Source organism: Bos grunniens, chromosome 23 (genome assembly GCF_055505025.1).
Source record: "Bos grunniens cultivar Pamir isolate PY7600 chromosome 23, Bosgru_T2T1.0, whole genome shotgun sequence".
Taxonomy (NCBI): domain Eukaryota; kingdom Metazoa; phylum Chordata; class Mammalia; order Artiodactyla; family Bovidae; genus Bos; species Bos grunniens.
The window spans coordinates 49,577,987-49,594,708 of NC_141187.1; the positions used below are offsets into that span (position 1 = coordinate 49,577,987).

General features: G+C 40.7%; 1 protein-coding gene across 1 annotated transcript in view; it reads left to right on the top strand.

The window, feature by feature from the left end:
* The window catches only part of CAGE1 (cancer antigen 1), a 36,688-nt gene that overhangs the window by 648 nt on the left and 19,318 nt on the right, over positions 1-16,722 (top strand). Inside the window, exons 2-3 of the mRNA XM_086370360.1 lie at positions 4,297-4,817; positions 14,617-15,516. Of these exons, the coding sequence (XP_086226486.1) occupies positions 4,297-4,817; positions 14,617-15,516 (1,421 nt within the window). The remainder of the gene's footprint in view (positions 1-4,296; positions 4,818-14,616; positions 15,517-16,722) is intronic.

Below are 16,722 nucleotides of genomic sequence, written 5' to 3' on the forward strand. Positions count from 1 at the left end.
AATAAGTTTTTTTGTTATGTGTGGCAGAAGTCGGGTGAGGACAGAATGAAATGAAAAACGTAAGCCTAACTAAAAAAACAAAAAAAGGCAAATTGGTAGGTCATGCCATAGGAACAGAGTTGTAAAAGTTGTAATTTGAAGTTCTGGGTTCGCAGACAAAATTTTGAAGAAATAAGGGCCTAGTAGTTTTTTGTTCTTGGAGAGCAAAAGCATGCTTTAGTCCTCCTCCACCACGGCCCACACAGCATTTATATATTTGGAAGACAGCGGGAAAAGTGAGTGTAAAGTCGGGTCTTTCACCAATCCCGACTAGGCTGCTTGGCTCACTGGCTTGTCATCAAATGATGACAGATTTGAGAAAAACCTCAATGAATTATTAATTTGATAGTTCAATAAAATAACCCGGAAATTTATTAAATTGTTTTGATAGAAATATATCATTGGGGTGCAGGATTTAGTCAACATATTCTCTAAACACTGGTTGCTTTACTGAAGGGGATATTGAAAAACCTTAAGTGGATTCTTTTTGTTGTGTTGCTGTTCAGTTGCTAAGTCATGTGTTTGCAACCCCATGGACTGTAGCCCACTAGGCTTCTCTGTCCCTGGGATTCTCCAGGCAAGAATACTGGAGTGGGTTGCCATTTCCTTCTCCAGGACTCCTCTTGAGGTCTGTATAATATGTGAGTTCCGACACTAACATGCTTGAAACAATGGTGAAGACTAAAATAGCAAACAAACAATGTGCTGAATTGTGAGATAGAAATGTAAAGACATTGTAGGAATTTTAAAACTAGATGAATGGTAAATAGGAAAGTTTTAGGAAGAGAAGCACCTGCCAGAGCAGATTATTGAAGTTGTAAGACACATGATCTGTTTGCAGGAGAGTAAGCCTGATCTGACTGGAGCAGAAGACTGGGTGGGTAATGTGGGTCCAGGCTACATAAGGCCTAGAAAGTCAAACAGAAGAATTGGATTCAGGGTAATATGATTGGGCAAGTTTTCTACTCCCATACCCTGACAGACCTGAGGAGGTCATGAGAATGTGGACCAGGATGATGCTACAGTGAGGGAAAGAAAGCATGGGTTATGAAAAACATCTTTAAAGGAGAAAAGGACAGGACCTGGTAACTGACTAGCCCATGGGTGATTAGGTAGAAGGATGTCAAAGACGTCTGGTTTTCAAGCCCAAGTGCCTTAGAGGATAAGCGTGGCGTAGGGAAGGGAGGAAAAACTGAAGTGTAATGTTGAGTTTCACTTGGTAATGAGGTGATAGAAAGTATCAAGTACGTAGAAACAGTGTTTTGCAGACACTAACAGGTCTCTGATAATAGTGTGTCTTTTGATTAACAGGTCTCTGATAATAGTAAGTATCTTTTGATTAAGTGAGAGATCCTTTCACCTTCTGGGTCCCAACACTTCTTTTTGTACAGATCAGTATTTACTACCATACAAATGTAGTAAAGGCAAAGGAGAAATGGAGATATACCCATCTAAATGCAGAGTTCCAAAGAAGAGCAAGGAGAGAGAAGAAAGCCTTCTTAAGTGATCAATGCAAAGAAATAGAGGAAAACAATAGAATAGGAAAGACTAGAGATCTCTTCAAGAAAATTAGAGATACCAAGGGAAAATTTCAGGCGAAGATGGGCATGATAAAGGACAGAAATGGTATGGACCTAACAGAACCAGAAAATAGAAGAGGTGGCAAGAATACACAGAAGAACTGTACAAAAAAGATCTTAATGGCCCAGATAACCACCATGGTGTGATACTCACCTAAAGCCAGACATCCTGGAATTTGAAGTCAAGTGGACTTTGGGAAGCATCACTACAAACAAAGCTACTGGAGGTGATGAAATTCCAGCTGAGCTGTTTAAAATCCTGAAAGATGATGCTGTGAAAGTGCTGCAGTGAATATGCCAGCAAATTTGGAAAACTCAGCAGTGGCCACAGGACTGGAAAAGGTCAGCTTTCATTCCAGTCCTGAAGAAAGGCAGTGCTAAAGAATGTTAAAACTACTGCACAGTCATACTTGTCTCACATGCTAGCAAAGTAATGCTCATAATTTTCCAAGCTGGGTTTCAATAAACTGAGAACTTTCAGATGTTCAAACTGGATTTAGAAAAGGCAGAGGAACCAGAGGTCAGATTGCCAACATCAGTTGGGTCATAGAAAAAGCAAGAAAATTCAAAAAAGATCTGCTTCATTGACTATGCTACAACCTTTGTGTGCATCACAACAAGCTGTGGAAAAGAGATGGGAATACCAGACCACCTGACCTGTCTCCTGAGAAACCTGTGTGCAGGTCAAAAAACAACAGTTAGAACCAGACATGGATCAATGGACTGATCCAAATTAGGAAAGGAGTACATCAAGGGTGTATATTGTCACCTTGCTTATTTAACTTATATGCAGAGTACATCATGCCAAATGCCAGGGTGAGTGAAGCACAAGCTGGAATCAAGATTGCCAGAAGTATCAGTAACCTCAGATACACAGATGACACCACGCTTATGGCAGAAAGTGAAGAAGAACTAAAGAGCCTCTTGATGAAAGTGAAAGAGGAGAGTGAAAAAGTTGGCTTAAAACTCAACATTCAGAAAACGAAGATCATGGCATCTGGTCCCATCACTTCATGGCAAACAGATGGGGAAACAATGGAAATAGTGTCAGACTTTATTTTCTTGGGCTCCAAAACCACTGCAGATGGTGACTGCCAGCTATGATATTGAAAGACGCTTGCTTCTTGGAAGAAAAGCTATGACAGATCTAGATGGCGTATTAAAAAGCAGAGACATTACTTTGCCAACAAAGGTCCATCTAGTCAAAGCTATGATTTTTCCAGTAGTCATGCATGGGTGTGAGAGTTGGACCATAAAGATGGCTGAGCATTGAAGAATTGATGCTTTTGAACTGTGGTGTTAGAGAAGACTCTTGAGTCCCTTGGACTGCAAGGAGATCAAACCAGTCAACCCTAAAGGAAATCAGTCTTGAATATTCATTGGAAGGACTGATGCTGATGCTGAAGCTGAAGCTCCACTACTGTGGTCACCTGATGCAAAGAGCTGACTCACTGGAAAGGACTCTGTTGCTGGGCAAGATTGAAGGTGGGAAGAGAAGGGGATGACAGAGGGTGAGATTTTTGGATGGCATCACTGACTTGATGGACAACAATTTGAGCAGGCTTTGGGAGATGGTGAATGACAGAGAAGCCTGGAATGCTGCAGTCCATGGGGTCGCAAAGAGTTGGACACAGCTGAGGGACTAAACAACAACAACCATATAAAGTTACTGTGACTTTGTACCATACTCAGACTAGTTTTTTATTTTTCCAATAACTTTCACAAATGACATTTTAGATATTCCCCCCCTACACACACACACACACACACACACACACACACAAACACCCAAGCACAGGGCCACCAACTTAAGTATGGGGCTTCCCTGATAGCTCAGTGGTAAAGAATTCGCCTGCAGTGCAGGAGACACAGGAGATGTGGGTTCGATCTCTGGGTTGGGAAGATCCCCTGGAGGAGGGCATGGCAACCCAGTCCAGTATTGTCAGGAAAATCCCGTGGACAGAGAAGCCTGGTGGGCTACAAAGCCATGGGGTCACAAAGAGTTGGACACCACTCACTGACCAAGGAACAACAGCAGCAGCTTCAGTATAGCAGTTCTCTCTGGGTGGGGAAGAGGAAGGAATTTAGAAGGGAAGGGATATTTATTTGAAACACTTCTTTGCATGTTGTCTTTATTTGCTTCTGATTTTTAAAAATATTAAATCTGAATAACTTGTCATATTCAGAAACATAAATAGTATTCTAGAATCCCAGCTGCACTGCTTGCCAGCTGTTTCCCGGCAAGTGACTTAACATCTCTTATGTTTCCATTTCCTTATCTGTAAAAACAGGTAATAACAGTACCTAGTTCATGAGATTGTTGTGAAGTTAAACATGTCTATGTGTGTTTGCTATTACTATACACTGTGTGTTTTATTCTTTTGAAGCATTTTAAAATTAGAGTACAACAAAAGAATTTTGAAGATGCCTTAGAATTTGTTACAATGGTATTTGACAAAAATGAACTGTAAGAAGCTTCTTTGTGGTAGTTACTTGTTGACTTTTTCCTTCATGTAAAAAAGTTTTGTTGCAGCTGGTAGCACAAATAAACTTAATGAAAAAGGTTGAACTTATAATTCTTAAAAGACTCTAACAATTTATTTCATAAGTGTGAATGTAACTGTTAATGCATAAATTTAATGCTAATTCTTATTTCCATCTTTCTTTTTCTAATAAGATGTCAACATTGGAAATTACTCACAGAATGTACTCACTCAGCCAATTGACACCAGCATTTCTTCCTTGAGACAATTTGAACCCCTTTGCCAGTTTCATCAGACAGACTCGTTTAATAATGAAATAGCATTTCAAGATCTGACGGAAAGCTTATCTTACACAGAGGAGCCAGAATTGCAGCATTATGTATGTGATGATGCAGAAGACACCAATATACAGGAAGACTCATTTAAGGAAGAAAACCCGATGGGAACTAGCACTTTCACCCATACAGATCAATTTGCTCTTGAATGTGTCAGACAGCCTTCTATAAGCCCACCTCTAATCCACTGCAGTGAAGAGACACTGAAATTCATGGAAATGCCACTGGCTAATAGTACTGCCACGGAATCTGCCCTCAATCCTAGTCAGTCTCAAGACTTTGTGTGTGAGGAAGAAGTACACAGTGATGTTGAACAACCATTTTATAAAGAAAATAACTTTAACTTGCTTGATCTGAGAGCTAATTATGAAACAGAGGAGGTAAGACTTTTAATGATTAGTCCATAGAGTATTAAAGGAAGTGTTTAAAAAAAAAAAAATTACTGCTTATAACCGGAGGCTTTTGGAAGTAGTCCTAAATCATCAGTGTGAGGGACTTTGCTTCTCTGGGGGAACTGCCTTCTGAGATCTTCCTCAATTTAGAAACAATCCTTTCTAATGAAGTAAAATCCATACTTGGAGATTAGCTCTACCACATGATAATTTCTTTGAGGGTCAGGGTGCTGTCTTACTTATCCTTTTATGCACCCCAACATCTACATGATGCCTTGAGTATATCAATACTGAGCTTTTATGGCCTTCCCTGGTGGCTCAGACAATAGAGAATCTGCCTGCAATGCAGGAGACCCAGGTTCAATCCCTAGGTTGGGAAGATTCCCTGGAGCAGGGAATGGCTACCCACTCCAGTATTCTTTCCTGGAAAATCCCATGAACAGAGGAGCCTGGTGGGCTACCGTCTGTGAGGTAGCATAGAGCTGGACACAGCTGAGGGACTAACACATTCCCTTTCAAGTTTTTATACTTAGTGAATTGTATTGATTGATTCATTAAATTATTTGACAAGAAAACTCATGACTTTTCTATTCTGTGGAATTTCTACTGATCAGCAAAAAAAAAATTTTTCTACCAAAGTGAAAACATGAATTTGTCTCTGAATTGTTAATTCTGGGTATGTAGTATCATAAGACGGAGAAGGCAATGACACCCCACTCCAGTACTCTTGCCTGGAAAATCCCATGGATGGAGGAGCCTGGCAGGCTTGCAGTCCATGGGGTCGTTAGAGTCGGACATGACTGAGCGACTTCACATTCACTTTACACTTTCATGCATTGGAGAAGGAAATGGCAACCCACTCCAGTGTTCTTGCCTGGAGAATCCCAGGGACGGGGAAGCCTGGTGGGCTGCTGTCTAAGGGGTCGCACAGAGTCGGGCACGACTGAAGTGACTTAGCAGCAGCAGTATCATAATAGCACTGAAGATGCCAACAGTATAAAGTCTATATAGTCTCTCAATTAAAAAAAAAAAAAAGAATTGGTGTGGGCAAATAGATAACAATCCAAAGGTAGCATAAAGAATATCTTTTCATTGTGAGTTTAGTGAGAAAAGCTATGGCTGTTATATTTCATTTACAAGTAAAGTCAGGATTTTTTTGTTCATTTTATTTGAAAGCAGCATTTAAAAGACAAGTCTACTTACCTGTCTTGAGTTCTGGAAAATAACATTTTAAAAAGCTGCTGAATTAGGATTTCTTAAGATTGTAACTATTTCCATTGCATCTAGCCTTTCAGTCAGTCAGTAAATACATTGAGGCATCTGTCATGTCTGAAGCCCTGTGCTATGTGTTGGTTATAGAATGGTTGACAAAACCAGAAACAAAAAGATGTGGGCTCTGTCCTCATGACAAGAACACTCTCATAGAGGAGACAGACATTAATCAAATAATCACATGAGTAAATATGAATTTTCAACTATGGTAAGTGCTGCAAATAAAAGTTACATATAAAGTGTATATGTTATAAAATTACATATAAACTTGCAGCTGTGGTAAGCACTATAAAGTAAGATCGGAGTCTTCCTGTCCCTGGTCAGGGAATTTGGGTAAGACTTCCCTGAAGTGTAGTGGTAACTGAGCTCAGCTCTGCAGGATGAATGGGGGTAGTTAGGTGGTGGGCGTAGGGGAGCATTCCACGAAGAAGTAGTGATAGCAACTAGTGTGAAAACCTTGTGGCCGCAGGAAGCATGGTCCCTTCCTTCGTGGGTCTGAAGGCAGCTTAGTGTTGCTGGGTTGGAAGGATGTTGTAGAGGATGGAAAGGTAGCGCGGGTTAGATATCAAGATCAGTATCAGAACCTTACAGGCCTCAGTAAGGATGGTTGTCTTTATCCCAGAACAATGAAGAAGCACTATAATATAAGGGTCCAATATCCCTAAATTCTATTTGGAAAGTTATTCAGCCCATCCCTTTAGAGATCTTTTACTAGCGTATTCTGTCATGTTCATTTTAGTGTTTCCTACAACTTCCCAGGGCTTCCCTGGTGGCTCAGATGGTAAAGTGTCCGCCTGCAGTGCAGGAGACCTGGGTTTGATGCCTGGGTCAGGAAGATCCCCTGGAGAAGGAAATGGCAACCCACTCCAGTGTTCTTGCCTGGAAAATTCCATGGACGGAGGAGCCTGGTAGGCTACAGTCCATAGGGTCTCAAAGAGTTGGACAAAACTGAGTGACTTCACCTTCACTTTCCTACAACATACTGTTGTTTTTTTTTTAATCCCCTTCTCCCAAATCTGTATTGTGAGCAGAAAGTCAGTCATGAGATATGTTCATCAGATTTTCTGATGTTCACATTAGAAATCATAGAATTGTGAGATAATGGCTTGATGAGGAATCAAAAGAGGGCTCACCATATATGATAAACCCACAGCAAACATTATCCTCAATGGTGACAAATTGAAAGCATTTCCCCTAAAGTCAGGAACAAGACAAAGGTGCCCACTCTCACCACTACTATTCAGCATAGTTGTGGAAGTTTTAGCCACAGCAATCAGAGAAGAGAAAGAAAGAAAAGGAATCCAGATTGGAAAAGAAGAAGTAAAACTCTCATTGTTTACAGATGACATGATCCTCTACATAGAAAACCCTAAAGACTCCACCAGAAAATTACTAGAGCTAATCAATGAATATAGTAAATTGCAGGATGTAAAATTAACACACAGAAATCCCTTCCATTCCTATACACTAACAATGAGAGAAATTAAGGAAATAATTCCATTCACCATTGCAACAAAAAGAATAAAATACTTAGGAATCAATCTACTTAAGAAAAAAAAAAAGACCTATATATAGAAAACTATAAAACACTGATGAAAGAAATCAAAGATGACACAAATAGATGGAGAAATATACCATGTTCATGAATCCAAAGAATCAATATAGTGAAAATGAGTATACTACCCAAAGCAATCTATAGAGTCAATGTAATCCCTATCAAGCTACCAACAGTATTTTTCAGAGAACTAGAACAAATAATTTCACAATTTGTATGGAAATACAAAAAACCTCAAATAGCCAAAGCAATCTTGAGAAAGAAGAATGGAACTGGAGGAATCAGCCTGCCTGACTTCAGACTATACTACAAAGCTACAGTCATCAAGACAGTATGGTACTGGCACAAACACAGAAATATAGATCAGTGGAACAAAATAGAAAGCCCAGAGATAAATCCACACACCTATGGACACCTTATCTTTGACAAAGGAGGCAAAAATATACAATGGAGAAAAGACAATCACTTTAACAAGTGGTGCTGGGAAAACTGGTCAACCACTTGTAAAAGAATGAAACCAGAACACTTTCTAACACCATACACAAAAATAAATTCAAAATGGATTAAAGATCTAAATGTAAGAGCAGAAACTATAAAACTCCTAGAGGAAAACAGGCAAAACACTCTCTGACATAAATCACAGCAGGTTCCTCTATGACCCACTTCCCAGAGTAATGGAAATAAAAGCAAAAATAAATGGGATCTAATTAAACTTAAAAGCTTTTGCACAACAAAGGAAACTATAGGCAAGGTGAAAAGACAGCCTTCAGAATGGGAGAAAATAATAACAAAGCAACTAACAGAATTAATCTCAAAAATATACAAGCAACTCCTGCAGCTCAATTCCAGAAAAATAAACAACCCAATCAAAAAATGGGCCAAAGAACTAAACAGACATTTCTCCAAAGAAGACATACAGATGGCTAACAAACACATGAAAAGATGCTCAACATCACTCATTATCAGAGAAATGCAAATCAAAACCACAATGAGGTACCATCTCAAGCCAGTGAGGATGGCTGCTATCAAAAAGTCTACAAACAATAAATGCTGGAGAGGGTGTGGAGAAAAAGGAAACCTCTTATGCTGTTGGTGGGAATGCAAACTAGTACAGCCACTATGAAGAACAGTGTGGAGATTCCTTAAAAAACTGGAAATAGAACTGCCATACGACCCAGCAATACCACTGCTGGACACACACACCAAGGAAACCAGAATTGAAAGAGACATGTGTACCCCAATGTTCATTGCAGCACTGTTTACAATAGCCTGGACATGGGAGCAACCTAGATGTCCATCAACAGTCGAATGGATAAGAAAGCTGTAGTACATATACACCATGGAATATTACTCAGCTATTAAAAAGAATGCATTTGAATCAGTTCTAATGAGGTGGATGAAACTGGAGCCTATTATACAGAGTGAAGTAAGTCAGAAAGAAAAACACCAATATAGTATATTAAGGCATATATATGGAATTTAGAAAGATGGTAATGATGACCTTGTATGCGAGACAGCGAAAGAGACACAGATGTAAAGAACAGTCTTTTGGACTCTGTGGGAGAAGGCAAGGGTGGGATGATTTGAGAGGGTAGCATTGAAATGTGTGTATTATTTGTGAAGTGGATCGCTGATCCAGGTTCGATGCATGAGACAGGGTGCTCAGGCCTGGTGCACTGGGATGACTCTGGGGGGTGGGATGGGGAGGGAGGTGGGGGGGATTCTGGATGGGAAACACGTGCACCTGTGGCTGATTCATGTTGGTGTTTGACAAAAACCACTACAATATTGTAAAGTAGTTAGCCTCCAATTAAAATAAATAAATTTTAAAAAAAGGCTTTAGAGAGGAAAAAAAAAAGGGAGGGCTCACAAGAGAGGGTTGTCAGCATCATGGTAGATTGAGATATTCTCTCTGTCTCTGCTTTTCAATCTACAATTAGTAAAACATCCACAGCTCAACAGATGTGGCTCTCCCCAACACACCAGGATGCTGGAGAATTCCACACATCCATACATCTAAAGGAGGGTGGACTGAAGCACACAGAGGAGGCTGCACTGGGGGACTGTGGAGGTTGTGCCTGAGATCGTGGTCCTCCCGGGGTGGCAGCTGAGCCCACAGCCTCAAAGAACCCAGCAGCAGGAGGAGAGGCGGCACCCACAACCTCCTGGCCACTAGCCAACCGTGGGTGACTGGCAGCAGTGGAAGTGGGGCCTGCAACCATCTCTCCAGCTCCAGAGGCACCCATAACTGCCCCCCATCAATCCAGCCCACAGTGGCAGCACCCGGGAATCTGATGACACCCAACTCCTCCCAGCTCTCCCCCTCCCTGCATGCGGTAGAGCCTGTGACTCAGATTTTGGACAGGGCAGAAGCAGTGCCCCAGAGCCTCAGGCAGTGACATCAACAGCAGCAAGACACAGCCACCCTAGAAGTACAGGCAGCGACAGCAAGGGCGCCTATCAGAGCCATGAGGGTGGGTAGTGCCAACTGCCAAAGGTAACCAGAGCTAGCGCAGGAAAGAGAAACCAAAGACTTAAGCCATAGATGCCACCTCCTGGCAAACAAAAGAAAGGCCTCTAATTTCTAACCCACTGAGTCATTAGAATCAAGAAAAATTAAAGCATCTTCACCTAAAGAAGGAGGGTTTTTTGCTACTTCAGATTCAGTGTGCCAGGGAACAACAAGGCACCAAGGGCTAGCCACAGTAACACTACCACAAAAAGAAAACGGCGGTTCTCCAGAAACTAGACTTAACGTCCATGGAATACTGAGATCTAGCTGACAGTACGTTCAAAATAGGTGTCATAAACTCGAGGAGCTATGAGAAAGCTCAGAAAGCCAATTCAATGAGCTAAGGAATCAAGTTTATTAACGGAAGGAACATTTTACCAAAATGTTGAAACTCCAAAAAAAAGAACCAAACAAATTCTGGAGCTGAAGGACTCAATAATGAACAAGATGAAGAAGGGATTAAAAAGCCTTGGAAATAGAGCAGACTATTTGGAAGAGAGGATTAACAAGCTTAGGGATAGAAACCTAATAGAAGTGATGCAGGTAGAAGAGGAAAGAGAATCTTTAAAAGTGAGGAAATTCTGTGAGAGCTGCACAACTCTTTTAGGAAGGACAATGGTAGGGTAATGGGAAATCCCAGAGGGAGAGACAAGAGAGAGAGAAGGAGAAGGGAGCAGAGAGTTTAAGTAATAGCTAAGGGACTTCCCTGGTGGTCCAGTGGTTAAGACTTCACCCTTCCAGTGCAGGGGGCATGGGTTCGGTCCCTGGGCAGGGTACTAAGATCGCACATGTCACAGTTCAGTTCAGTCGCTCAGTCGTGTCCGACTCTTTGCGACCCCATAAATCGCAGCATGCCAGGCCTCCCTGTCCATCACCAATTCCCACATATCACAAGGGATAGCCAAAAGATAAATAGAAATAAGGATTACTAAAACCAAGAGCATATCAGGGATGTAAAAAGATTAAGGTTTTTTTTAAATAGCTAACCTAAAAAAATAGCAAACCTAAGAAAAGAACTGTATATACAAATCTATGAAGCTAAGAAATCATTGCTAGTAGATCTTCTCTAAGACATGTGGTATTAAAACTGTCAAAAATCAATGACAAAGAGGTGTTAAATACAATGTGATACTCTGGACTGGAATTTGCTATTAAATGTGCCATGGTATATAAGACATTAACATTAAAGGACCCTGGGTGAGAGGTATAGAGTACTCTTTATGCTTATAACTTTTTCATAAATCTAAAATTATTCCAGAATAAAAGTTTTATTAAAATAGAATATTTTAAAAAGGGAAAAAAGGATGGTTATCTATAAAGGAACCCCCATTAGGCTATCAGCAGATTTTTCAGCTGTAACTATAGGCCAGGAAGGAATGGAATAAAATTCTCAAAATAGTGAAAGATAAAAACTGTCAGTCAAAAATACTTTATCCAAAAAAGTTATCATTCATATATGAAGGAGAAATAAAGACTCTCAGACAGACAAAAGCTGAAGGAGTTCATTACATTAGACCTGGCTTACAGGAGATGTTGAAATGAGCTCTTAGGCCCAAAATAAAAATGCAGAATACACAAAACTTTGAGTAAGGTGATAAATAGTCAGAAAATTGAAACTTTATGTCAGAATAGATTATTAACACTGTATTATACCATAAATGTCAAGGGAAAAAAGAGCAGAAAAAGTAACTATAACTACTTCAAATTGGTAATAAATTTACAACATTAAAGGATAATTTGAGACAGCAAAGACAAAAGAGGAAGAGGAAAAGGACAGAACCTGTATAGGCATATGAAGATCAGATGCTGTCAGCAGAGAAAAAGGACTGTTTTATCTATAAGATGTTTTATACAAACCTCATGATAACCACAAAATAAAGATCTAGAGCAAAGATGTGAAACATAAAAAAGAGAAACATCATAGAAAACCACCAAACCAGAACAGCAGACAGAAACACAAGAAAAATAAACAGTGGACATACAGAGCAATCAGAAAATAAAAGATAAAACCAAGTTCTCATCTGTCAAGAATCATCCTAAATGTACATGGATTTAATTCATCAATCAAAAGGCAGATTGGTTGGGGCTTCCCTGGTGGTGCACTGGTTGAAAATTCACCTGCCAATGCAATGGACGCGGTTTCAATCCCTGCTCCAGGAAGATCCCACATGCCTCAGAGCAACTAAGCCCATGTACCACAACTGTGGAGCAGGTGCTTTAGAGCCCATGGACCTCAGTAAGAGAAGCCGCTGCAATGAGAAGCACAGCTCAACAGAGAGAAACTAGAGAAAGCTTGCACGGAGCAAATAAGACTCAGCACACTCAAAAATAAATAAGCGTGAGTGAAAGTTGCTCAGATCGTGTCCGACTCTGTGACCCCATGGACTATACAGTCCATGGAAATCTCCAGGCCAGAATACTGGAGTGGGTAGCCTGTCCGTCCTCCAGGGGATCTTCCCAACCCAGGGATCGAACCCAGGTCTCCCACTTCACAGGCGGATTCTGTACCAGCTGAGCCACCAGGGAAGCCCAAGAAGACTGGAGTGAGTAGCCTCTCCCTTCTCCACAGGATCTTCCCCACCCAGGAATGCAACCAGGGTCTCCTGCATTGCAGGCAGATTCTTTACCAACTGAGCTATGAGAGAAGTCCTCATACCTCATACCTCAACAAAGAGTAGCCCCTGCTCTCCAAAACTAGAGAAATCTTGCATGCAGCAAATAAGACTCAGCACAGTCAAAAATAAATAAATAAATCTTAAAAAAAAAAAAAAGTGGTTGGATGGATTAAAAAGCAAGACCTCCCCGCCCCCAAAAGAGATATATTAAAAACGAGATCCAGCTGTCTACTCCCTCCAGTAAACTCACTTCAGCTTTAAAGATAAACATAGACTCAAAATGAAAGGATGAAGATGATGTCCAAAGCAAATGGTAGCTAAAAGAAATTGAGTGTAGCTATGTTCATATCTGACAAAATAGACTCCAAACTCCAAACCAAAAAAGGTAACAAGAGACAAAGATGGACATATAAAAACAATAAATCTATCATAGACAGTATAATCAGTGAATTGGCCTTAGCAATATCTTTGGGTATATATCCTCAGGCAAGGAAAACAAAAGCAAAAATAAATGGGACCTCATCAAACTAAAAAGTTTTTGCACAGTGAAGGAAACTATCTATAAAATACAAAGACAACCTGCCAACTGGGAAAAGATGTTTGCAAACCACATAACCAATAAGGGGTTAGTATCCAAAATATATATAGAATTCATACAACTCAATAACAACAAAAAAATCTAATTAAAAAATTAGCAGAGGAGCCAAATAGACATTTTTCCGAAGAAGACATACCGGTGGCCAACAGGCACATGAAAAGATGTTCAACATTGCTGATTGTTGCTGCTGCTGCTGCTGCTAAGTTGCTTCAATCGTGTCCGACTCTGTGCGACCCCATAGACGGCAGCCCACCAGGCTCCCCCGTCCCTGGGATTCTCCAGGCAAGAACACTGGAGTGGGTTGCCATTTCCTTCTCCAATGCATGAAAGTGAAAAGTGAAAGTGAAGTCGTGTCTGACTCTTCTGCAACCCCATGGACTGCAGCCCACCAGGCTCCTCGGTCCATGGGATTTTCCAGGCAAGAGTACTGGAGTGGGGTAAGGTGGGGTGCCATTGCCTTCTCTGACCTAAGTGCCTATCAATGGATAAATGGATAAAGAAGGTATTTCGTATATTTACAATAGAATACTACTCAGTCATAAAGATGAAATTTTGCCATTTGTGGCAACATGGATGGGTGGATCGTGAGGGTATCATGCTAAGTAAAATAAGTCAGGTGGGGAAAAACAAATATGATTTCATTCATATATGGGATACAAAAAAACCCAAACAAAAACCAAAAAATAAATGAACAAAATAAATGAAATGAGTAAAATGGATCAACTGTATGGTGATAAATGGAAACTAAATGTTTGGTGGTGAGTGTGCTGTAGTGTAAACAGAAGTAGAAATGTAACGTACACATGAGGCTTACATAATGTTAAAAACCAACATTACCTCAAAAATAATTTTTTTTTAAATGTCTTTGCAGATTTAGGGTAATGAATAACTTTGTTTTAATTCATTTGAAGTCAAAGGAAATATCTTGTATGTATCCAGAAAAGTTTGTGTCATAGAAGATGGTGAGAGTATCAATATTTAATTTTTTTTTTGTAAAAGCATAATACAGATACCATACCTGCTGTGCTGCTAAGTGCAGTACATGACATTCAGCAATTAATACTTAAGTATTTTTGTTAATTAGATATTAGTGTTGGACGTACACGTCTTCCCTATTATTTCAGAGCTGAGAAAACCAAATTTAGGGATCCAGTGTTCAAGGGCAGCTCTCTTTGACCTCAAAGCTCATGATATTTCTACTCTTTCAGACTTATTTTACTTACTGTAATTTACAGATTGCAGGTTCTTCCAAAGGAGTACAGAATTCTATGGATATTCCTGAGATGTCAGTCAGACACCAAAAGGAAGTCCCAGAAAAAGGCAGGTGGAGTCCACAGATGGTCTCAACTTGGGCTCCTAGAGGCATTTGTTGGAGCGATGGAGCGTCTCAGGAGGCCTGCTTGATACCTGACGCAGAGCAGAGCTTGGAAAGCTTACAACCTCTGGAAGAGGACATGGCTTTAAATGAAGTCCTACGGAAATTAAAACTCGCTAACAAAGAACAGGAAACTCGGATCCAAGACCTAGAGCATCGTAACACGTATTTAGAGAAGAAGGTTGAAGAACTACAGATGAATACGACTAAACAGCACGTGTTTGTGGACATCATCAATAAGCTAAAGGAGAAGGTCGAAGAGTTAATTGAAGAAAAGTACAGAATAAAGCTAGAGAAGAATGATACAGAGAAGACACTGCAGAGTTTGCATGAGATTTTAGTTACCACCCAAAACCACCTTCAGGAATGCAGGAGTGAAAAGGAAACCTTACAGTTAGAGTTTAAGAAACTCAAGGGCAATTATGCTAGTCTAGAGGAAAGGTACATGACTCAGTGCATGGAGATGGATAGCGCCTTGAGCAAGAAAGAAGAAGAGATAGAAAGACTGCAGCAACTCAAAGGAGAACTGGAAAAGGCCACCAGTGCCGCTCTGGACTTGTTGAAAAGGGAGAGAGAGACCAGAGAGCAAGAGGTCCTGTCTTTACGGGAGGAATTTCAGAAACGTGAAAGGAAACACCTGGATGAAAGAGAGAATCTGAAATCTAAACTCGAGAAATTGGTCGCTCAGGTTCAGAAGGTGCAATTCCTATCCGACAGTGAAAAGGCTAAGAATGCAGAACTCCAGCAGCAGATCGACGAGGTAAAAAATGAAAACACAAAACATCAGCAGCAGGTTGCAAGGAGTGAGGAGCAAAATTGTGTCCCTAAATGTGAGATAGCTCGACTCAAGGAGATCTTAGAGGGTGTAACAGAGTCAGATGTGGCCAAGGTATTATCACAAATTCAGAATCTCTAAGGCAGAATTTCAGGAGTTTCTAATAGTCTGCTGAGGCGTATTTGGGCGTGGCCCATACCCTAATTTGTCGGCGGAGAGAATTAACAACCAAAAAGAGAGAAATGATGGAGAAGGTGCCACAGGTTTGGACGAGTTTCTTTGGGTCTCAGATACTCACATTAAAGAACAGCCATTCCTGGCCTCTTGCAATTATATTGGTAGAGTTGCAAATGAATGTGGGAATTTTGTGGGTACCTAGGAGCCTGGTATGGAGAAGGCAATGGCACCCCACTCCAGTACTCTTGCCTGGAAAATCCCATGGACGGAGGAGCCTGAAGGGCTGCAGTCCATGGGGTCGCCGAGGGTCGGACACGACTGAGCGACTTCACTTTCACTTTTCATTTTCATGCATTGGAGAAGGAAATGGCAACCCACTCCAGTGTTCTTGCCTGGAGAATCCCAGGGACGGGGGAGCCTGGTGGGCTGCCGTCTATGGACGGGGTCGCACAGAGTCGGACACGACTGAAGTGACTTAGCACACATGCAGGCACTCGTACATGACCAATCATCCAAAGCTTCCTCGAGAAAAGATTTTCTGAGTGAGGATCTCAGTCTTTTCATGCCATGTCTGCCTATTCAACAGTAAAACTAAATAATACAGCTGCATATTTGGTTTACAAGGCAAAACCTACATCATATCACACAGTAATCTTGTAAAGTTACTAACATTTTTACTGAGATGGCACATCCACGAGTTTCAGGTGTGCAGCATAAAGATTCAATATCTGTATGTATTGCAAAATGATCATTCGTTAAGAACAACATGAGAGCCTCGTATCAATGTGTTTGGAGAACCTGTATTTTGTATTTGCAGTTCAGATGGCTTTTTTTGGCAGACAACTGGAAGCCTGTCTTGGTAGTGATAATCCTCACAAGCCAGAGCACATCTGCTCTATTCCAGTTTTGTAGGCCTGCCTTAAAATATCTGTAGTGCAATCTTATTAACTCTATTAGAAGGCTAATCTGAGTCAGAAAATGTATACGTTTATTTTTATATTTGTCATAATAACT